Source organism: Pteropus medius, unplaced genomic scaffold (genome assembly GCF_902729225.1).
Source record: "Pteropus medius unplaced genomic scaffold, Ma_sr-lr_union100, whole genome shotgun sequence".
Classification (NCBI taxonomy): Eukaryota; Metazoa; Chordata; class Mammalia; order Chiroptera; family Pteropodidae; genus Pteropus; species Pteropus medius.
This window is the reverse complement of record NW_024352784.1, coordinates 14895049-14919191: the sequence shown is the minus strand read 5'-3', so window position 1 is coordinate 14919191 and position 24143 is coordinate 14895049. Positions and strand designations below refer to the sequence as shown.

The window sequence follows — 24143 nt, the reverse complement described above, 5'->3', positions numbered from 1 at the left end:
ACATACTTTCTGCCTAGCTGGGGAGCTTGCTTAGCATTGTTTCTCTCTGTCCTTGACAGAGGGAACTGCTGTTCCTGTAAGGCAGTGAGCTGAAGTTTCAAGACCTGTTTCTTAAATTTATATTCTTTTGCTTAGAGTTCCCCTCCCCCAGAAAACCTGAATCTTGGCCCGCCTGTCTTACACAATAAATTCAAACATCTGGTGCTCCAACATTCTCCTGATCAGAAGAGGAGGCCAGGTGGGGATGAAGCTGACTCAGCCTGGACCTGTTGGGAAAACAGGCTGGGGCCTGTGAAGAAGTTGGGTCAGGTATAACACTGAAGACTGGCTCACATTATGTCTCAAATATTCACTCCTAGCTTTTTTCTACCACCATAATCTCCTTGCCCAGAATAGACTTATCTTTCAGATCTACAGAACCAAGATTTTAGGTCTGGCAAGGGTCTTATTTAGTCATCATCCCTAATTTTGCAGGCTCTAAGAGTGGCTTAAACACCTCAGGTTCATGAATTCCCCTCCCTGCGAAGCAAAGCCACAGTGTTGGCCAATACCTTAAAGCAGGTAGAATAGTTGGCTCACTTGTTAGATATTATCTGCCTGGTGTGTCCTTGTGTGGGTAGAAACCAAGGAATGATGTCTACTTATCTAAGTACTCGATACAAACAAACCAGTGCAACTCTACACACCTTCACTTGGTACCTATTATGAGCAAAGCTTCTAAGTTACCCTCTGAGGGGACAGAGAGCTGATAAGATATAATGCCTGCCCACAGTGTTTATATCGGACAACAAAGCTTGTCTCTCTGATATTAATAGCTACCATTTATTCAACACCTACTATGGGCTTTGCATTTCATTATATATATTATCTCTAGTCATTTTAACAACTCAATAAGGCAAATAGTATTCTCATTTTGTCAATGTGGAAACTGAGGCTCAAAGAGGTTATGTGATTTGTTCAGGTCAGGCATATAGAGCATCCCTCGCTTGTTGATGGCTTGTGTAGGCTGAATGTCAGAAGAAGGCAGAAAGACAGTCGGTGTGCCAAACCTTCCATTCTTGGTTTCACGCTGGCCTGGTTTTAAATTCCAGTTCTAACACTGGTGTGGCTTTGGGAAAGCTGCTCTCTGTCTTAGTTTCCTCATTTATAGATTGAACAAAATAGTCCACTTCATAAGACAATTAGAAAGATGAAATGAGATCACGTGGACATTGCTCATTTCCCAGTATGTTCAGGCACAAAATGACTCATTTTGGTACAGAATGCTCATCCCCTAGATCATGATGCCACTTCCTCAGCAACTTCAGGTTTGTACTGTATTGTTACCTTCTCAGTGAAGCCTTCCCTGGTCACCCTATTAAAAGATCAACTCCATTCTAACTCTTGTTATTTCCTTCCCTACTTTAGAACCAACTAATATATTAAAAATTGTGTTTATTTATTTTTATTTGTCTTGTCTGTCTCCACCCACAAGAAAGTTAAAATTTTGAGCCCAGGAATTTTTGTGTTATTTCTGTATCATCCCAAGCACAAATATATATTGGTTAAAAATATGAATGAAAACAAAACAAAACTCTTGGCACCAAAAGACTTAGGTTTGAATTTAGCCTTTTCCTTACTACCTGTTTTGACCCTGGGTACTTTACTTAAAATATGTAGGCCTTGGTCTCTTCATTTGTAAAACGTGAAGAAGAATGATTTCTATTTTTAAGACTGCTGGAATGATTATGTGACACGTGTATAAAAACTGGCACATAGCAAGCGATGGATAGATACTTGCTATTATTATCACTTAAAATAATCTGACCAGTTGTTTAACTTGTCTTTCAATGTAGCTCAGAGCTTTTAGGGTAGGAGAGGAAGAGGCTAAAAACCTCCAAGAATGCCCTCCGCCGGTTCAGCCCAATTATTTTTTGTTAGACTAGTAACAGTTGAATAGATGTGAAATTGCTGTGTTCACATTCTAAGGATGCTGATAGGTCAGGGTTACCATTACCAGGACACTGAGGAAGAAAGGAGGTTGGAGCAGCTCAAATGACTTGCTCAAGATCACTTGCCTCAAAAACCAGCATATGCAGGACTTTCGCCCACATGTCCTGCCTTCTGAAACTGTATTAGACACTGTCTCTCTTCCAAATTCTCTTCACAGTGTGGGATGGTATCAGGGCCTGTTGCCCCAGGAGCCCAGTCTTCAGCTTGTCACTATCATCTCCTGCAATTCACATAACTTTTTCGATACTCAGTTTTCTCGCTCACCAACATGGAAAGTAAAACCCACCCCTTACAGCTTCATGGCCAGTATCACCGGCGAGAAAAGCTCTTTGGAAACTGTAAAGCGTTGTATCTATAACCTCTGCAACAGGTATTAAACCTGTTGCAGAGTCCCTTGCTTTCCAGTCCTCGGGAGTCCCTCCAGTCTGCACAGCTCCGGATAGGAAGAAGGATTAACCCCTGCGCGCTTGTCTGGGCGTTTCTCCAGGAGGACGGGGTGGAGTTCCGCCCCTCGGCCCCCGCCCCGCTACCTCCTTTCCCCAGCGCCTGCACTCGCGCTCCGCGAGTCTCTCTCCCGCCCAGGCCCCGGCTGTGCTTCCCGGCCCGGCAGGCAAGGCACAGCAAGGCGGGCGGGCAGCCAGGATGCAGGCCCCGAACAAGGAGCACCTGTACAAGCTGCTGGTAATCGGTGACCTGGGCGTGGGCAAGACCAGCATCATTAAGCGCTACGTGCACCAGAACTTCTCCTCGCACTACCGGGCCACCATCGGCGTGGATTTCGCGCTCAAGGTGCTTCACTGGGACCCGGAGACAGTGGTGCGCCTGCAGCTCTGGGACATCGCAGGTGAGCATTGAGGGAGGAGGCCAGGGGCGGGAGCGCTTTGCGGCTGGTCTCGGGTCCCGCGGAAGCGTGCTGTAGCCAAGAGGAAAGCCAGGTCTCCCGGGCGCTGCGCCGAATGAAACTTTTCCTAGTGGGTTGGAAACTTGGTTTCAAAGAAAACAAAAAAATCTTTCTAGCTCTCGCTGAAACTTCCACCGCATACTCTGGCGCGTGGAGCTGTTGCTTTGACTCCCTCCCGCGCCCTCCGGTGGGATCTTTCTGCCCAGCGCGGGCCTTCCCCAGGGACGCAAAGGGAGACCTATCTGGAGTTGCATTCAGTTTTCATTTTCCGGGCGCGGGCAACCCTACTGGTGACGCGACCCTGAGAGTTGAGCCCGCCCTTCCATGCCTGGGCCGACCTAGGGGAAGCCCCTAGACGGGCTCACCGTGGGAACTGGGAGAGTTCCACGCAAGAGGAATTTACCAATTCCTATCTTCAACCGCTCACTTTATTCCAACTTTCTCCACCCCCAGTTCTACCCTCAGTTAAGCGAATTTGAGGTTCTCTGTTTTGAGGAAGCCCAAGACGTTTCTGTGTACATATGGGGGTCAAAGTATTCTTTCTCTTTCTCTCTCTGGCTCTCTATTAGAAGGAATTTGTGTATATATTTTAGGGCCAGTTTTGTCTAAAGGTTTACGACATTAACCGTGAAATTTCTTCATTTGACTTTAAAGTTTTCATTAAGAGGCCTGGAAAAAGAGAAGCTTCTCCACAATGTTTGACATCGGAATTTGATTCTGAGAGTTTGTACTTAGAGTTAGGCACAGTCAGATGTGAGGATGCAAAGCGTCCACTCCAAGACTGAGTCCCTGGATTGAGGCTATTTGCATCCTGGATATGCCCAACCCCTCATTATAGATCCTGGCTCCGCCACTCGTTTTTGCTCAGTGGATTTAGACAAGTCCCTTCTGCTCAGTGCATCCCAGCTAAGTGGAGAAAGGTTCGACAATGACAGCTCAGGAATCTTCCTGCTCAGAAGTTTTCAGGCTCTTTGGGATTCTGGGATGAACCACTTCAAACATTCCCACTTCACCTTTGTTTCATAGGCTGTGGCTTCAAGAACATTTTTAAGTGCTGGACCCAAATTAGCTGATTCTCTTTCAGAAAATAGGTTCGTTTTAGCCGGTGCAGTTGACTGGAAACATTTTATCATGGCTTGAAGCAAGAACAAATGTGGAAAATTTTTGAAAGGGCATTTCTGGTTCTAGGGACTCCAGTGCCTCTTTAATCATCAGCTGCCAGGTCTTATGATAAAACTCTTGGCGTGTGGACAGATTCATGCATTCAGAGTCATCTTCAGCAGTGCTGGTAGCACAGGGGTTATCAGAGGCCAGAAGATGTATATCATCAGCCACTATCTGATTGGACTTTTCATTTAAAAAAAAATGCACTATGAGTCTGTACACTTCGTTGCTGGATTTTAGTGTCTGAAAACTCTTTCAGATGAGAGAAGTTTCCAGGACTCAGATTTAGAAGTAACTTACTGTTTGGAAGGAGTACAGCTGTAATTTAGACTTTTGTGTCAAATGCAGGTGAGGATGTGACTTCAGGCATGTTATATAATGTCCATGGATCTCAGTGCCTAAGAGCCTAAATTCCAGAGTCAAATTGCCTCTCTGTCTGAGTCCTTGTTTTAGTCCATATGTCCTGGGTGATTTTAGGCAAGTTCCTTAACTTCTTGGGATCAGTTATTTTATCTGTAAATAAGCAGAATGCTTTCTCCCAACCAATGAGAGATGAGTAACCAAGAAATGCCATCGAAAGGTGACAGTACCTACTATTTAGGAGAGCAACCAGGATTATTGTTACGCTAGCTATTATTTATTTTTTTGAGCATGTATAAATGCTAGGCAAGGAGGATATGATATAAATGTGTGATTAAATCCTAATAAATGATGATTTCTATGTTATCCATATAATCTGTTCCAAAACAGCACCGTTTTTTAGCTTTACTCATATTACAACACACTGTCATGAGCAATTTAACTCCTAAACTTAGAAATGCCTCCTGAGACATGGTTCTGGACAAAGGTTGCTGTAAAGGCTACAGTCACAGAAGCCTGTGTAGACAAGAAGTCTGAGGAGCCTGGGAAAGTCAGTTCTACAGATATGGCCGTGTGCATCATCTCAGTAGGGGAGCTCCTTTGTCCCAGAGCTCTGATGTTCTATGGTAACCTCTCTCTGGCAGCCTCCAGCCTAAAGGCCTTGTAGGCTGAGTTAGAAGTTGGGCAGCAGGCAAAGCTGGTTGGGAGAAGCTAGGCCACTCTGGGATGTCTGGAGCATAGTACTGACATGTTTCAGGCTTCATAGGTACCCCGTAAGGAGTGAGTACCTGTGAAATCCAGCCTCAGCTGTCCACCCACACTTCAGTCAGTTAAGTTTACTTTATTGTACTTTCAAATTCAACTTGTCTCTTCAAACATAAGAATGCTTCTCTCTCTCCTTTGTGTTCAACTCTGGTGTATATCTGGAAGCAACAGGTAGTGAAGGCTATTGGGCCTCACTTTGAGAGAGTTGGGAGTATAGATGAGATAGAGATCTGCGTGTCCTGATGGAATATCAGATCCATTTTCTATAGAGGGAATCTTAGCTCGGTCTCAATATTCATTTGGTTCAATGCCAAGTCGGGCCCCATTTGTCCAACAAACTCCTATGATATATATCATATAGCCACTTAGACTCGCCAGTCTGATCCTGAAAGACACCAGAAAGTACCTTTCAGGGCTTGTGAACTTGACCTTGAACCCAGTTCGATGAATCCCACAAACCCTATAGGAGACAGCCATCTCCCTGAGTCCCAGTGATTCTACCCTAAAGGAGAAGCTGGGCTAGCTCTGGATTTAGAAGCTCTTGATAAAATGAGAAAAACTGAGTTACTTTGCCCAAGGCCACACAGCTAATAAGTGGTAGAGCCAGAGCTGACCTAGTTCTGTCTGGCTTGGAATCAAGCTATGTTCTTTATGGCTATAGTCTTGTGAGTGCTTGGTGCATAGGCGATCTACAAGGCTTATGCCTTCTTCCCCTTTAAAGGAGTTACTTTTTCAGTGGAAGGGTTATCTTTGCCTTCTCCTTCCTATGGCTGATTGGTTTTTAGATAATATTCAGTCCCACTGTGAAGACAGTGGAAGGAGATGGAATGTAAATGTATTTCTGAAAATTTGATTCTTGGTTATAGGTTCAATTCTTTTTATAGATTTATCAGAAAAAAGTAAACAAAAAGTTCACACTTGAGATTTTTTTTTTCCTACTCCTCTCTAATCTCTAATACTATAATTACTCTATTAGTACTTTCAAAGAGAACTAAACAACTTTCTCTAGAACTCTTGATGTGCTTTGAGACCTAGCTGAAGGAATGGGAACAGAGTAATAGTAGCTAACATTTCTTAACCATTTATTACAATTGTCCACACATATTTAGTTTTTAATATCTCAGTACAATAGCTGTTTAAGTGGTAGTACTGGAATTTAAAACTTGGCCATTGAATTCAGCACCCAGGTTCCTAACAGCTTTGCTCTACTTCTCACAATTTAAAAATAGAATACTTTAGACATATTCTAAATTATAGATATTCTAAATATATAACACTTGACATCGGGCAAGCCATGAAACTTTGCTGGACCTCAGCTGTCCCATGTATAAAATGGCAATTGTTTGATTTTTCTGTGATATTATATGTTTGTATTATTTATCTCTTGCCATCTCTATCAGTTTTAGTATATTCTCACTGTGCCCAAGTAGTATGTGGTAGTTTATTTCAACTTCTTATTCCAAGCAACTTGGGCAAATTATTTAACTTCCCTGTCATGGTTTCCTGTCTATAAACCAGGGGCAATAGCAGAATCTGCATCTTAGAATTTTTAAAAGAATGAAATGAATTAATTCATGTCAAGCTGTTCCTCATATGTAATAAATGCTGAATATATGTTAGCTATTACTCTTGTTGTTTTAATTATTATTACAAATTACGTTTACATACATTTTCCTGCTTAATTTTCTCAGCATAACTGAGGGTATAGATAGAGCAGGTTATGTTAACCCTATTTTATATTAGAGAAGATCAAGAGTCAGAGAAGTGAAGGACTTTCCCAAGGTCGCAAGAGCTAGCAAGTGGCAGAGTTGAATAGGAACGGACGGTCTGCTTAATGCCAACATTATATGTATTCTAGCACGCATATATATGGGCAGAGAGTCAGGAGCCCTGGAACACTGACTCCTCACACCAGTGGCTGTGAGATTCATCTGGGTCACAGTGGTGTGTTACTTTACAGATTGGAAGATACTTCCACATTGTGAATTCAACTGAGGGAAGAGTTTGGACTTGATCATCTCTTCAGTATCTATTTCAAAATACTGTACTTCTCCAAGGAGTTTTAGAAGAAGGGTCTTAAATATCAATGTAATAGATCTAGATATGCAGAAAGAGCTAAATTTGGTGACTACTATGTCAGGCAAAAGAAAGAAAAGCACATCAAATAGTGGCCGCTCTCTGTTGGGCAATGGGCAGTTTATTGCCTTGTTTCTTGCCTGGATAATTATAGATTTTCTAAATACCACACGGACTAACATGATATGTGCTTATGGGTAAATAATGTATACATGGAGCAAAACAATGAACTTTCAAAGTAGGGAGGTGTGGGGAAACTCCTCAGGGCTTCTTGCAGGCCAATCATTAGCATCTCCATTTATCATAGATGCATGTACATTAGGCATGTGGGACATGTCCCTTCATCTAGGTTTTAGAGGACTAGTTCTGACAGGAGAGCACATAGTAGCCTGACCAAAGAAAGCTAAGTCGTTTGAGAGGAGGGCATTGGGAAGAAGCAGCACTTATGAGCTTCAAACCTACAGTTCTGCCTTCGTGCGAGCATCTTCTTTATGGTATCTCACTTATCTTGTAAGATCAATATGTCATAGCAGAGTTGCATAAAAAAACAGGATTGTTTTTTTTTTATTATTAATAAAGTAGCATATGCTCAATGTAGCAAAATTGGAAAGTACAAAAGAAAACAATGACAACAAAGGAATACAAATAGAGAATATCTACAATCAACCCACTTAATGAGTTAAGTAGTAAAGGATACTATTTGTAAGTCTAAACTGGACATCTTTCCCCACACACTGGACTTTCTGGTTTGTGTTAACTATACTACCTTTGTCTTAGTCACTTAGACTTGAAACCTCTGTCATCTTTTCTCTTTCTCCTTTGATTCTCCCACACCATCAGTCTCCAAGTCAGATTGTGATTATGCCTCTCTTGCCACTCACTGCCCTCAACCAGGGACTATTATGATTTAACTGTTCTGCTGTCATAGCCAGCTGGCTGGTTCTGGTCTCCTCTTCCTCTAGTTCTTATGTGTACCAAGGTCAAGTTTATCTTCCTAGGATGTTGTTTTAGTGGCTTCCAATTGCTTGTAGATTATAGATATCATGATGAGAAGAATTGAAGTGGTGGGGTGAGGTAATAGGAGGGCTGATGACTAGGAGGAGGACAGATTCTAAGTCATGGAGCTATTGAGGGAGGAGTTTGTGGGGTCTGAGCTAGTGAAAAGTGACTGGAGTCCTTGAGGCTTGGCCATGTCAAAAGGAAACCCAGGATCTGTCTCATTGTGGCCTTGTCAGGAACACAGTTACTCTCATTGAGGGTCAGAGGGTCTCATTAAATATTGTTTTTGTTTTACTGCATTGTATCCAAATAGTTTTAAAACTTGATGATTTAAGAGGTATAAGATCTTACCTGGAAAAATTTATTCATTCACTCAATAAGCAGAGAGATTTAGGGGAAACGAAATGGAATAATTTTTGCTCTTGTGGAATCTGATAGTCTAGTAGGGTATAAAGATTTTAAGAGATAATCATGGAGATAATTATTTAATTACTGTTTTGAAAGCACTCTGAATGGGAAGTGGCAGGCATGAAGAGAACGTAGAAAAAGGGGGCTTACCTCAACCATGGCATGGAGGTGAGAAGGCACCATGAGGACTGTGGGGGATCTGGCCTAGCTAGAGATCACCGTGTGTGAGGAGAGAGCTGGTGAAATGAAGCAGCGAGTCAAGATGGAACATGTATGCTAAGCTAACGATTAAGAGTGACGATTCCTTCCATTTATCAGTTTGTCATGGCAATCTTTGCAGTTTAAACACTACAGTAATTCTAGGAACTGGGTCTTGCTATTTCCAGTTTTATAGGTGAGGAAACTGGGCCAAGTGTAAGTAGACCATGGTGCTTGTTACATACTGGTTGTTCAATAAAAGTGGTTTGGTGTTCAGCAGTCACTGGGGTTGACATTAGAATCATTGCACACCTGAAAAAGTTTTGAGAATAGCTGTCTCCTGGTAGGCTTAGAAGCCTTTCTTCCCCTCTTCTCGTGATTAACTTTGGGGAATCCTGCAAAGCCTTCAAACCATTGAGAGAACTCTTTTTATTTCTTTCACTCTCTTTGATTCTGAGATGCAAATTCCTGGAAGGATATGGTGGCCCTACCACTTCTGGGGTAGAAATCAGTTTTATTCTGTCAAGGGAAGATCCTCATCTTCTAGGTTGGTGTTCTAGAGTAGTCTCCCTCTACTAGACAAGGTCATATCTGTAATTGTTGTTTGAGGTTCCAAAGGATTGAGTTCCACTAATTAATTTTTTTCAGCTGTTTGAGAATTTGGTTAAGAAATTATATGATTTTAAATTACTCTTTGACAATAACTCAGGTTTTAACTTCCACCATTCCCCACTCCCTCGGGTGTTAATCAAATCCTATCTTGAAAAATAACTTTATTCCTTTTTTTAGTAGCCGGGTCTTTACCACTCATTTGAACTACTGTAGCAGCTTCCTAAATACCCATCCCTTCCTCAAGTTTTCTCACCCATCAGTTTGTAATCCACAAGGGTGAGACATCTCAGCATAGTATCATTCTCCAATTAGGTATTCTAGTTTGGCATCCTTCAGTGGATCCCCATCACTTTCAGAATCTCACTTCCTTCAAGAAGTCTCCATTGAACCCCTGTGACTGAGGGAGACATTGTTTCTCTGTTCCCATAACATCCCATGCTTACCTCAGATTAGACTTTCTTCTACTGCGTTGGAATGTCTTTTCCCTCCACAGTGTAACCTAGGTCCTAGGATAGTACTTGGAACTTGCTAGTTGGTGCTCAATGAGTATTTGTTCAATAAAGTTTTTCAGTCACCTAGTTCATTATTGTTTTAATTAAGATATATTATTGTAAAAATTCTTCAATAAAACAAAATTTATAAACTTTGTTCATGCTTGAAAGATTTCATAATTTTATGAACATCGACATATAAAAATGCATACATTTTAGAATCAGTAAATATGATAATCACTTAAGGTGGCATTCTATTATTTTTTTCACCATAAAAACTGAGAAGTGACCTTAAAGACCATTCTTAAAAACTGTTCATTTAATGAAGTTTTCAAAATTTGGAGTGAAATATCATTTGTTTGGAGGTCAAATGACCAAACTGTATCTTTATGATTTTTAGATACAGTATATGAAGTAATTGCTTCTTGAAAGGTCATTTTCACAGAGTTAAAACTTAGGGGGCTCATCAAACCAAATCCTTTATTTTACAGATGAGGAGCTATGCTTTGAAAAGAAGGTTCACATTAGTTTCTCAGGCCCATCATCCTAGTTAATGATAGAACTGGGATTATAATGCAGGCTTTTTTGATTTATTAATGATGAGATTTGAATAATAAATAACTGTTTTTTAGCAACTGGGCACAAAAGTAATCGAATTTGGTAGGCACCTAGCCCTATGGGCACCCAGAGTCATCCAGAGTCTGGCTTCAAATAGCATTCCTAATATAATTGCCCCTCACCCTCCATTATGAGGCTTAAAATCTGGCCATTTGAACTCCTTGCTATTCCTACTCATGCTCCATGTTTATTGCCTCTGCCTTTGCTCCTGCTCTTCTTGCTGGTTCACATGCCCTTCCCTTTATTTCTACACATCCAAATCCTACCTCATGTTTAAGACCCATCTGAAAGGGCAACTCTCTGCATAGATTTCCTTAATTCTCTCATTCCAGTGGTAACTTCCTCCCTTGAATTTCATGCATCTTCTCTTTATTCCCTTCTAGCACTCCTCCCTTTAGCAATACATCAGTTATTTTGTACTTCTCTAAATATCATTCGTGATTTTTAGCAGAACTTGCCACAAGTTATTCCTTCGTGATTTTTAGAAGAACTTTCCATGAGTTATTCCTTCGTGATTTTTAGCAGAACTTGCCACGAGTTATTTGTTACATAATTTAATGAAATGACTGTGGAGTCAGCAAAGAAAAGGAAAAACACCATGTAGGAGGAGAACCAAGCAAAGGCAGGTTTTGAAAGCAAAGGGAAAAGCGTTTAAGAGGAGGAGAATCAATCATTTCAAATGTCTGAGAGAAACTAGAATTATTACTTTTTGCTCTGAGTCTCTACTTTTTGAAGTCTATGTTATCCCGATTCATTATTGAACCTTTCTTTCTCATCAGCCTTGCATAAATCTGCTCTCTCAAGATGACCGATGAAAAACTTATCTTGTATAATGTAGAAACTCATTTTCAGCTTTTGAAACTGCCTGCATCTAGCTTTACCTTCTTGTTGAATATAGGTAAGATTTGCCTATAAAAGATGACCAGTGGTAAGATGCAATGAGAGTCATTGTTTATGGGGAACTAAAGAAACTGCACAAAGAGCTTGGGTGGTTCTGAATTGGGAACAGATTTTTTCAGAGTGAATCTTGAGAACGAGCAGAAGTTTAGTAGGCATAAAAAGTAAATGAGTTGAGTCAGAGATCTTGCTTTATTCAGTCCACTCCTCTCCCTTCTGGGGTTCCCTCTCACAAATAATAAGTCGATATTAATTGTTACTTCATTATGTAAAGAGTACTTGTATTACCTATTACCAGTTCCATTCTATTTTGCAAGCTCTTTGTGAGCATAGACTAAGAACCTTTCAGAGTGTATGTACTATGGAGACATAAGGGGACAGTAATTGAGTTATTCCATGTGGGTTTAGAGAGTCTCCAGTATAATTAGGGATGCAGGCTGCAGAGGTTTGCAGCACATAAAAAACAGTACAAGGCAGGGCAAGCAAGTAATACAGTGTCAGTGCTCTGTAAGTACAGAGGGAGAAGGAGTTGAATGTGGGGCCAAGTAGTCAGAAAAGGATCCAAGAAGATAAGGTTTGGTACAACCTTAAAGAATAGGTAGAATTTAGGTAGAGAATAAAGGGGAGGGTATGTCCCAGTGAGGGTGCCATGAAGTGAGTATGAATGAGAGTAAGAAACAGAATTTAGCAGAGCCTTACAAGGCATAGTTTTGGGCAAGACTCTGATCTCTATCTAAGGGTTAGCCTTTAACCTGTAGATCAAAGTGTGCAACGTTGAAAATTACATAGGAGCCCAGGGGTAAAATAAATGAGCTTTGCCTGGCAAACACTTGTTCATCTTTCAAAAGCTTCTGAAAAATCTGTTGCCAGTACTGGACCACCCTAGGAAATGGGACCAAAGCTTTCCCATAATCCTGGCTCCCATTTTGTTTCTCGACACAGCTTCACATACAGCTAGATGGATGCAGTACAACAAGGCCAAGTCTGTTTAAGGGTATTTTAATGCAAAGAAACAAACATGGGATTCTAGATAACCATTCATAAGAGCTTTACTATAAGAAGAACGGATCAATAGCAAGAAATTCTTTTAAAATAAAATTACAGAAATTTTACCGAATTCCAAATATTTTGTTAGACTTATTTTCATAAAACCAGTATAAAAACACAAATTTAAGGCAGTGTTTTTGTCATATAAAACAATGCTAAAGGAATAGCATCTCAGCAATTTTTTTTTCTTTATATTGTGTGTTTGGTACTGGTCAGGTCAAATAAACTAACTCCTAAACTTTATTTATATAATGTGGACCCCGTATTTCTGAATGTTATGAGTTTTCAAGACATTCCAATATCTGTTTTATTAGATATCTTCCAATTCATAACTGTTGGGAAGTAGTTCAAATTACTTTAAATCTCATATGTGTGACATAAGATGTTATCAGCATCTTCAGTTTTGGGTACCTGCTGTAGGCAGTAGTGGGTTCCTGAAAGTGTTTAATTATGAAAACGATAGGGTGAAAACAGATCTTTGAAAAGTGAAACTGGTGGAGGTGTACAGAATTTCAAGTACAAGTTAAATCTCAGCCCTGACCACCCCTGGAACTTCAGTCTCATATATTCAACTACTTACCTAACATACCTGTCTAACAGACATCTCAAACTTGTCAGAATTTGATCTACTTCCATGAAACCTTCACCTCGAAAAGTCTTCTCAATCTTAGCTAAGATCAACTTCATACTTTCAATAATTCAACCCAAAAGTTTGAGAGTCGTGCTTGAGTCATATCATAATCTATATCCCATCTATCATCTCATCTTCGAATATATCCATAAAACGATCAGCATTTACCGCCTTCACCACTGTCACTTTGGTTAAATCATTATCTATCTCTTGCCTAGATTATCAACTCCCCACTTCCAACCTCGACTCCTGTAAGTCATTCCTCAGTGCAGTAGCCATAGTTAACCATTTACTCCTGTCATTTCATGCTTTTCATCTGCTCACCATTCTTCAGTGCTTTCCTCTCTCCTGCAGAATAAAAGGCATCTGCTTTACAGCTCCAAACTATCTACAGTCTGGACCCTGTGATCTGCCTGCCTCAGCATGCACTCCTCTTCCCCTAGCTCAGTCCTCTCCTTTGTGTTCTCCAAACACTTGCCAGACACATTTGTGCCTCAGCATCTTTGTACTTGCAGTTCCCTCTGTCTAAAACCCTCTTCTCCTAAGTATCCATATGGCTTGCTCCTTTATCTCTTTTTTTACTCAAATGATACCCACATACCCTCTTCTCTTTTTCTGCTTTATTTTTCTCCATAGCACTTTTCACCAGATAATGTATTATATGTACCCTTGCCTACTTTTTTGGTTATCTCTTTTCACTAGAATATAAGCTTACTGAGGGCAAGGATTTTCAATTGCTTTTTTTTTTTTTAATAGTTGCTAGAATAGTGCTTGGGAAATAATAAGTATTCAGATTTTTTTGTTGTTGTTAAATAAATGAATGAGATGAGACAGACCTAACTAAAGTGATTTCAGTGGGAGTGGAAGGAAAATGATGAATGCAAGAAACATGACAGAGGATGACTCTTAGAGGCTTGTTAAGTCTGCAGGTATCCACTGGGAGGGGATAAAGAATTACAGGTTATTCCTTTACTCAATAAGGAGACTCAGTGACCCTTATTGTGTAGAGAGTGCAGTGTTTGTCATGGGTCTGCAGAAACTTGGTTCAGGGGGAGGCGAGTAATTTTGTAGGGGGAGACGAGTAATTTTGTAGGGGAAGATTACACAAGGTTAATTTCAGGATATAAGCCTTAAGTGAGGGGTCCCCAACCCCCAGGCCATGGGTCAGAGGCCTGTCAAGAACAGGGCTGTACAGCAGGAGGTGAACAGTGGGCAAGCGAACAAAGCTTCATCTGTATTTGCAGCTGCTCCTCAGCACTAGCATCGCCATCTCATTTCTACCTCAGATCATTGGGCATTAGATTCTCAAAGGAGCACTGGTCCCTGGTGCCAAAAAGATTGGGGACCGCTGCCTTAGGTGACTTGGAAGAATGGTGACTGATTGACACTTTTCTGTCAGTGATTTGATAGAGAAGAAAGAAGAGAAGAGAAGAAAGAAGATAAGAAAGAAGATGAAGATGTTTCAGAACCATAGCAGAGGGTCAGATGGGATCTTAAAAACTGGAGTGAATCTTGCTCACCAGGATGTCAGCCTGACTCTGATCCTAGAATATGGGTTTCCCTGAGCCTTCAAAACCGTTTTAAGCCATTATAAATTCAGTGGCTATTTAATCATTTTATCAATTGGATAGTTTGTTTGTTTGTTTTTTCTTAAGGCCCTTGTACAAGGTCCATATTTATTTTTGGCTTTATCTTCCTGCTTTTCGTACTATTACTCCCTAAAAGTAAAGAGCATATCTTGCTGACACATTTAGCTCTACTGACTCCCAAAATATATATGCATATATATTTTGGAATAGAGTAAGTTGGTTACAAGGTAGTATTTCTTAAGAAGATGAGAATGATTATGAAAAAAAAAATATTCTAGTCTGAAACTTCTTGCAACAGATAGGCACATAACCCTGTTAGAATGTTAATTTTCATCATCATTGAACACCTATTGATTATTTACTGGAAATGAAAGTAGAATGTAGAATAAGCACATTCATATGCAGGACTAGTTCATGAAGACATGACAATGTTGAATATTGGAAGAAATCTTAGTTTTGGTTTATTTCTACCGCAGTATATTGAGCTCTTACTAGATCCAAAAGATGGAGAAATAGGCCTCAGATTTACAACATTAAAACATGATCACCCTGTTCCCTAGGTTTTTACAATGCCATGTTGGAGTTAGAAGCATGAATACACAGCATGGTAGGTGTGAATGGCATAGGATAAAGAACACTCTTGGGGTCATAAAAGGGAGTCACTGATTCCAGCTGGCAGGACAGGGGAGGTTACACAAATGTGTGACATTTCAGGGCACAATGAGAGGATGCTTAGGATTTCATTGAACAGGGTGGGAGGAGAGATGGGGAGGGAATTCAGGCTTTGAGAACAGAGATGCGAAAAAAACCCTAGAAATTCCAGGGAGTAATACAGGATGTGTTTTCCAAAGAACAAGTTATTCAGTGTGGTTTGTCCATGAAGCACTTTGAAGGAAGTGATATGAGGTGTTTGGAGCCAACGATTTTTCATGTGTAGTGTTAATAAATGTGTCTGTTTTTAAGTAGAGTCATTGAAGCGCTAAAGCAGCAAAGCATAATGATAATATTTACATTTTGAAAGTGGATTCTGATAGAAATAGAGTTTTAAGACTTTACCTAGGGAGTGCTTAAAATAAAAACAGATTCCTGGGCCCCCTACAAAGCCAACACAATAAGAATCTTTGAGGAGTGTAGCCCTGGAATGGGTATTTGATAAATACCTTAGATATTTTTTCCCAGGTTTATCGACATATAACCTTGTGTAAATTTAAAGTGTACAGTGTGATAGTTTGATACCTGTTGCAGAATAGTTAATGCCTTTGTCACCTCATGTGATTACCTCTGTGTGTGTGTGTGTGTGTGTGTGTGTGTGTGTATGTGTGTGGTGAGAACATTTAAAATCTACTCTCTTAACAACTTTCAAGTATATAATATGGTATTGCTAACTATAGTCACTATGCTATATGTCAGATTCCTAGAACTTATTATCTATAACTAGAAGTCTATACGCTTTGACCAACATCTCCCCATTTCCCCCATCTCCAGCCTCTGGCAACCACCATTGTACTTTCTGTTTCTATGAGTTTGGATTTTTTAGAGCCCATGTATAAGAAATCATACAGTATTTTTCTTTCTTTGTCTGACTTATTTTCCTAACGTAGTGCTCTCATAACACTTGCCCACGCTGTCACAAAAGGCAAGATTTCCTTCTTTTTTTATGGTGAGTAATATTCCAGTGTTTGTACCACATTTTCTTTATTCATTCTTCTGTCTATGGACACTTAGGTTGCTTCTTTGTCTTGACTATTGTCAATAATGTCCCAGTGAACATGTATGTGCAGATATCTCTTTAAGGTAGCAATTTCTTTTTCTTTGGATATATACTCATCAGGTGATTTCTTGTGCTGCCAAAATGGCAACTGTCTGAAGACCTGAGTTTATATTTATTTTAAGGGAGAGTGGGAGTGATGAGAACTGAGATGCTGAAAGCTGACATTAGGGAGCTGTCAGGGGTCCAGGTGAGAAGCAATAAGGGCCTGAACTGGAGCAGTGGCAATGCTGTTGGAGAGCAGGGGACAGATCAAGAGCCACTTCTGAAATAGAAGTGTTGGTAGGATGTTGGAGACCCTTTGGGTATGGGGATTGGGAAGGAGTTGGAAGATGACTTGAAGGTACCATTCTGGGTGCCAGTGTAGACAGCAATACCAGGAACCAGAGTGGAAAACATAGGAAGAAAAAGAGGTACAAATTTTGACGCCTGCATCTGGGAGATGTTGATAAAAAAGGTGTTGCCAGAGGCAATAGTTTAGGGTATCCAATTCAGTTTCCTTATTTGACCAATGAGAAAACCCAGCATACTTCCCAACATACTTCTTGTTTTGATGCCTGTCGAGAATATTCACTGCTTGGTTGTGCACGCTGAGAGCATCTATATAATATTAATTACCAAGTGAAAATATCATTAAATACACATTATGGTTGTGTTGCTTGTGTATATTTTTAACGGAGTCCCTGACACCAAATGGACCATTTCAGGCAATTGAGACAGAGGTACAAGTGTTGATTTAATGGTGCTATCATAGCTAGAAGGCATGTTTGCAGGAAGGGACTGTGGATATCAGTGAGAACAACTTCATTTCACAGATGAGAAAACTGGGTCTCAGGGAGAGAAATACATTTGTCTAAGCCTGCACTGGTGACCAGTGATTAAAATTAAGACCCGTGTCTTCTGACCCTTTGAGTTAGTGCCTTCAGTAGCGAGGTTATCCACATTGTTACTATGTAGAACCATTGTATTTTTTGTGATTCGGCTGATTGCTTTGTCATTTAATATCCCTCCAAGCTGGAAGCTGAATCATGAGCCACAAGCTGGCTATGGAGTGTGTGTTTAGAGACTAAGAGAAGCAGGGACCTATATGGTGAATTAGATCATTTTCAGTGCACGCATTCAGTATGACACTTCTTAGTTTCAAAGTTCCTCAAGGACAGAAAACTATTTATTTCAAGCACAAAACACAGAGCCTGGACTGTATTCACTATTCAGTAAATGTGTGTTGAATGAATGATCTAACTTCAAGAGAGATTATTCAACTATGGACTTTTTTTTTTTAAGTAAATGACCTATGATAAATTTATCAGGTCTCCACTTTGCCCATATGTAGGCACTCACTAAAAGTCACATGATTCTCATTCTTTTAATAAGAAACAGCAGAGAGGGCTATCAGCTGACAGGATAGGAAGGATAGAATGTGAGCGTTAGAAATGCCCTGGTCTGAATGTGACCTCTTGCTGGAACGCCAAGAAAACAAACTTTCCAAGTCTGCTGGCCCAGTGACCTCAAAAACAAAGGTCTTTTCTTTCTAGAAACATGCTTTTTTCTTCTTGTTTCTCATCTGACACACATACCCTCATACACACGCACACACGCACACACACACTCTTTCCCTTTTTGAATTCCTATGAAGGTGTTAAACTTATATAATTGCTTTTTCGCATAGTCTCAAAAATGACCCTTCGCCATATATTCGAAATGTAAAATCTTTCCTCTTGAGGACTGCCTTACTCTGCTATGAAAACCTCTGGACAAGTAGATTATTGAATAACCCATGACTTTGTCCTTCATCTGATTAGCTCCCTGAAAGGGATCATAAGATATCCTTGCAAAGCCTAGAGGCCTTCAGAATCATGAATGATCACAGAGGGCTTTTTTTCTCATCTTCCTGAAGTGTTGTGGCTACCCTCACTGGCATCAAAAGAGATCACTGTTTGCATCAGAAACTAAAAAAAAAAAAAAAAAGGAAAAGAAATGTAAAACTCATTTGAGAAGAAAGAAAGTTTAGAGTTGTATGTCATGTGATATATATAATATATCCTTCTTTCATTGACTGGATGACTGTGAACATTAAAGAAAAATTGTTTGTGTAGTATACAACATGTAAGAAATGTTTTAGGATCATCACTTGCTGGCCCTGACAAAATATTTTTTCAATGATACATGCTTGAGCACACAGGTTTACACAGGATGACAGGAACCTTTGACTATACATTTTTACAGACCAGTTATGGCTTATGGATGGATCATTTTCTCTTACAATCCACAACGCTAATGCCAATATGAACATAACAACTTACAAAAGCGTTTGGTAACTTGAATTAAAACTCATCATCATAAAATCTTGAGCTCAAAGTTAAGTCTAAGTGCTCTTAGAGGTTTGTTGACCTGTATGTTCTCAGATACATGCCTGTTTCAGCATTTCATTCTAAGTTGGTTTATTGAATACATATCTAACTTTGTTTTAATTTAGTTAACTTTATAAGATTCTGAACACAAATTCCCAATTTAGAATAAAAGATCTTTGTCTGGTCATACACTTCTGGAGTTTTTTGGTTCAGAAAATATAAACCCAGTCTTCATTATCCCTTGTCTTCAGCAACTACCAGTGGACAGAGTGACAGAATCCTACCAGTGGATAGGATTTTATTCATTTTTGTTAATCAGCTGAAATACCTGTAATTTTTTGTTGTAAAGTCTGGTCTGAAACTATGATTTCACTACCTATATCATATTGTCTTTCATAATTTTTAACATACTGGAGGAAGGAGAGAAAACTCAAATACCAGGTAGTTCTAAAGTACTGTGCTGGTTGCTTTGCATATGTTAATTCATTTCATTCTCATGACAACCTTTGAGGTACCTCTATTATTGCCATTTTGCAAGTGAAGAAGGCTAAGCTTAGAGTGTTTAAGAAACTTGCCATTATGCACTTAAAAATTAAGAATCAGAGCAGAGCTGATTTTAGTGAATTTGTCTAAGTAAGGCCAAACTTTCTTTCTTTCTTTCTTTCTTTCTTTTCTTCTTTCTTTTCTTTCTTTCTTTCTTTCTTTCTTTCTTTCTTTCTTTCTTTCTTTCTTTCTTTCTTTCTTTCTTTCTTTTTTATTACTTACTTATTTACTTATTTCTTTCCTTCATCCTTCCCCCCTTTCTCCTCTTTCTGTATCAGAGAACTTTCTTTATTCAGTAGATTGTAGACTACTTAAGGGTAGAGGTCAGCTAGTTTACTGGTGAATTCTTGGCATGTTGCCCAGAGACTGGCATTGTCATGTAAATATCTGTTATCTATTTAAGTGAGTTGGACTGGACACTCCTGGCACATAAACCTGGAGAGGAGCTAGTATAACTATGGTTTAGTAGTTGAAAATATTCAGTGTTGATAAAGGACTCTGGATTCAAAAAGCTCTGATTTGAATTTCTACTTCCAAAGCTTATTAATCTATATAATTTGAACAAGTTACTTAGCCTCGTTAAATCTCAATTTTCTTACTTTAAAAATAGCGATAATAATTATACCTTCATGATCACTTACATAAATCACATTTCTAATGGTTAGTAAACATACAATAAATGTAGCTATGATGATTACCTGTAATTGGAGTTGAATGTGGTGTCCTTTTTTTTAAACATACTACATAATTTAGTTATTTACTGTGTTTATAATTTATAATCTATTATCCCACTAAAATGTAGGCTCCATAACATGACAGCAGAGATTTTCATGTTCTAATCATTGTATCACAGTTATTAAGAACAGTGCTGTCCCATAGAACAAGGGACCCAGTACCAGTCTGTGACCTGTTGTCAGGAACCGGGCCACATGGCAGGAGGTGAGCAGCAGGCAAGTGAGCGAAGTGTCAACTGTATTTGCAGCTGCTCCCCAGCCCTAGCATCACTGCCTCAGCTCCACCTCAGATCATCGGGCATTAGATTCTCATAGGAGCACTGGTCCCTGGTGCCAAAAATATTGGAGGCCCCTGCCATAGAATGCTCTGTGATAATGGAAATGTTCTATATTGAAATTGTGCAATACTGTAGCTACTAGCCATATGTGGTTATTGAACACTTGAAATGTGACCAGCTAGTGTGACTGAGAAACTGAATTTTAAATTTTAATTAGTTTTATATGTTATATACATTGCCATATGTGGCTAGTGGAATACTGTATTAGCACAGTTCTAGAACATTACATGGAATACAAAAGTTTCAATAAATACTTGTTAAATGAATGAATCCCCTTTGGACTCAAAGATCGAGAACAAAGCTGCATGATTGCATATTTAGCTCATTCTTTAAAAAAAAGCAAAGAAGCACTTTATTCAGTGATCAGCTCATGCTGGAGGCTTCATAAGGTTACACTATGTGATTTGGTTTACAATCATAATAAGTTTTTGATTTCTATTTCTTTTTGGTGATAGGTCAAGAAAGATTTGGAAACATGACAAGGGTCTACTACCGCGAAGCCATGGGTGCGTTTATCGTCTTTGATGTCACCAGGCCAGCTACATTTGAAGCAGTGACAAAGTGGAAAAATGATTTGGACTCAAAGTTAAGTCTCCCTAATGGAAAACCAGTTTCAGTGGTTTTGTTGGCCAACAAATGTGACCAGGGGAAGGATATGCTCATGAACAATGGCCTCAAGATGGACCAGTTCTGCAAGGAGCACGGTTTTGTAGGATGGTTTGAAACATCAGCAAAGGTAATGTGACCTTACTGTAAACTTACTGTAGGCAAGACTCACAAGGAAAATGGCACGTAATCATCCTCATAATTATAATGATAATAATCAATGTTTGTTTAGTGATTTATAGTTCCCAAACTGCTTTAAGCTCTTTCTCATTTCAGGAGGATGAGTATGTGGGCAGGTTATCCACAATTTAAGATGATTGTGGCTAAGGGAGCAAAGTAACTACTACATGATCACATTGATAATAGTTAATAACTATGTTCGTTTATTGAGTGCTTATTATGTGTCAGGCACGTTTTACATGCATTTTCTCATTTAGTCCTCACAACAACCCTATTAGATAAGTATGATTTTAGAATTAATTTACATCAACATATAATATGCTGTCCTTTACTGGAAATTGTGCTTTGCCCTAGAAATAAAAAGGTGGCAAGAACACAGACTACCATGCTGGGAATACTAGATAGTATGGTGAGAGAGGAGATGGCAGATAGAAATGTGAAGAAATGTGTGGCTTGTCACCGCTCACTCTTCCAGGGGATAGAGGAGTGGTAGGAAGTGAGGGCAGAGTCAGAGCAGGTAGATGAAGAGTCCAAGGTGGTATCATGAGGGTGTTGTACTTCCCTTTATGCCCCACGCTGCTGATTTGTCAGGTGCACGGTTTTTGTTCTATTCCCTTTGTTTTGTTTTTGTTTGTATTGTTGAATCTCAGTACAGAGAAGAAAAAACTTTCATGGTAAATTTTGAAAGTTAAAATAGAATGCAAAAATAAAATAAAAATAAATGTTTTTCATATAAATATGTTTTACATTATTAGGATTGCATTCTGCATATTTTATATCTTTATTTATTTGTGAAACATGTATTAAATGCTGTGGTGCCTAGAAACTGTGTCAGTTGTTCAAGGTTGAGCTATAAAGATAGGCATTACCTTTGTACTTACGGAATTCACATTTAGGGCTTATTGTGAATATTTCTATACATCATTAGAGAATGGTTTGAAAATATAACTTTAGTGGAAATCATTCTTATGGGCTGGGGAGGAGCCTCTGGTTTTATGCTGAAGAGTAAAAATGGTCAGATTTGTTCTAATGGGCTGGAGAGGAGCCTCTGGTTTTATACCGAAGAGTAAAAATGGTCAGATTTGTTCTGAGGACTAGGGAAAGATAGGTGGGAGGCAGGTAAACCTGGAGACATAGTAACATTGCATTACTATGGGAAAATGACAAGGCTTTGAACTAAGGTAATGGCTTTTAGGATATGAAAGAAAAATCTGATTTGAGAATATTACTAAAGTATGAACACCAGCAGGATTAAGCAGCTGCTTGGATTGGATATGATGGAGAAGAAGGAGAAGATGGTGATGACACTTTTTCTGTCATAGTAGGAATTTTGTTTGTTTCTGCCATTTCATGGAGAGTCTCAGTGCCTGCCTTGTCTCTGTGCATTCTCTAAGCTGGCCTTATGTTTCAAAGTCATTACTTCTTAATTCCTTGTCTTTCTTCTTCTTTTGATTTAGGACAGTATCATTTTCTACTTTCTGCTGTCACTGAACCTTTTTAGTTTGTTTGTTTGAAGAATTTATTGTTGTTAAGAGAGACGGTAGAGCAAAACTTACAGGTATGATTAAGTTATAAAACCTTAAGAAATATTTCATTTTTAATGATCTGTTTCTTGAACGTTAGTCTAGCTTTTTAAAAAATTCCTAAATATGGGTAAATTTACCTATTCTCTGATTCCTTAGCCCCACACTCGATTTTACTCTACAGCTCCTGCATATTCCTTCAGATTCCTTTCTTCTGAGTCATTCTCCAGCCTGGAAGCTTCTAGGGGCAAAGGTAAAAGAGTAATATATTGGAGAACCACTTTTCTCAATTGATTACTTGAGCAAACTAGATTGAATGACTCATTTACATGGGGAGAGTACTCTTCCATTACTGATTCATTCAATAAATACTGTTGAACACCTGTAGTTACCAAGCACTAGGAGTAGACATATTTATAAAACAGACAGAACCCTGACTTTGTGTATAACAATAACAAAACATAAGTAAAATATATAGGGTGTCGAATAGTGAATAAGCGCTAGCAAGAAAAGAAAGGAAGAAGCATATGAATATGTGGGGAGGGTTGAAATTGCTTGTGGGACAAAAGACCTTCTAGGCCTCTTTCAGTTCACTCTGATTTTCCCTGGTCAACTGTTGTGGTGTCAGACTCTGCTTATGGGCATGATGTTCATTAACTTAAGGCCTGGCTGACCCACCATACTTACATACTGGATTTCTAATCCTGTAAATCCCTGCAAATGTAAACTTTGATGAGAAGCTTTGTACAGAGAGAGGGTGGAGGGAATTTCACAGGCCTAAAGTGCACTCAACTATTAATATCACCGGAGGGTACAAGGCCTCATAGTAAAAGGCAGAACCCACATTCAATGTCTCTCTTCTCTGCAAATATACTGCTATCGAAATGCCCTTCCGAATGTCTTAATAATGAAAAGGGCTTCTTGGTGCCAGATTAGCATTCAAAGTCAACACGTAAGAGCTCAGGAATAATACTGCAGCATTGACAAGCCAGAGTGTTAAACTGTTCAAAAAGTCTTTTTTAAAACATCTGATAAAGCTCTGCTTACTTTCCGAAGATAGTATTACCACACTTACAAAACAGAAGCCCAGATCAAACTGTCAGCCTGACGCTAAGATGGCAGCATTTGGAGACAGCTACTGATTCATTCTTTGATTACATTTGGGATCAGGGAACATTTCCCTTAGAGACCTTTCTCTTAGAAAGTGAACCTACTAACAATCAAGGCTGTCTTGAGTGACTTCATAATCAGTCCAGTGATAAACATCTGATTTTCTTTTTCTTTTCTTTTCTTTCTTTCTTTTTTTTCTTTTTCTTTTCTTTTCTTTCTTTTTTTTCTTTTTCTTTTCTTTT

General features: G+C 39.3%; 1 protein-coding gene across 1 annotated transcript in view; it reads left to right on the top strand.

The window, feature by feature from the left end:
- The first annotated feature begins 2507 nt into the window (after positions 1 to 2507).
- RAB38 (RAB38, member RAS oncogene family) overlaps positions 2508 to 24143 on the top strand; it is a 44771-nt gene continuing 23135 nt past the window's right edge. The window contains exons 1-2 of the mRNA XM_039848302.1: positions 2508 to 2836; positions 20938 to 21218. Coding sequence (XP_039704236.1) covers positions 2635 to 2836; positions 20938 to 21218 — 483 coding nt within the window. The 5' untranslated portion in view covers positions 2508 to 2634. The remainder of the gene's footprint in view (positions 2837 to 20937; positions 21219 to 24143) is intronic.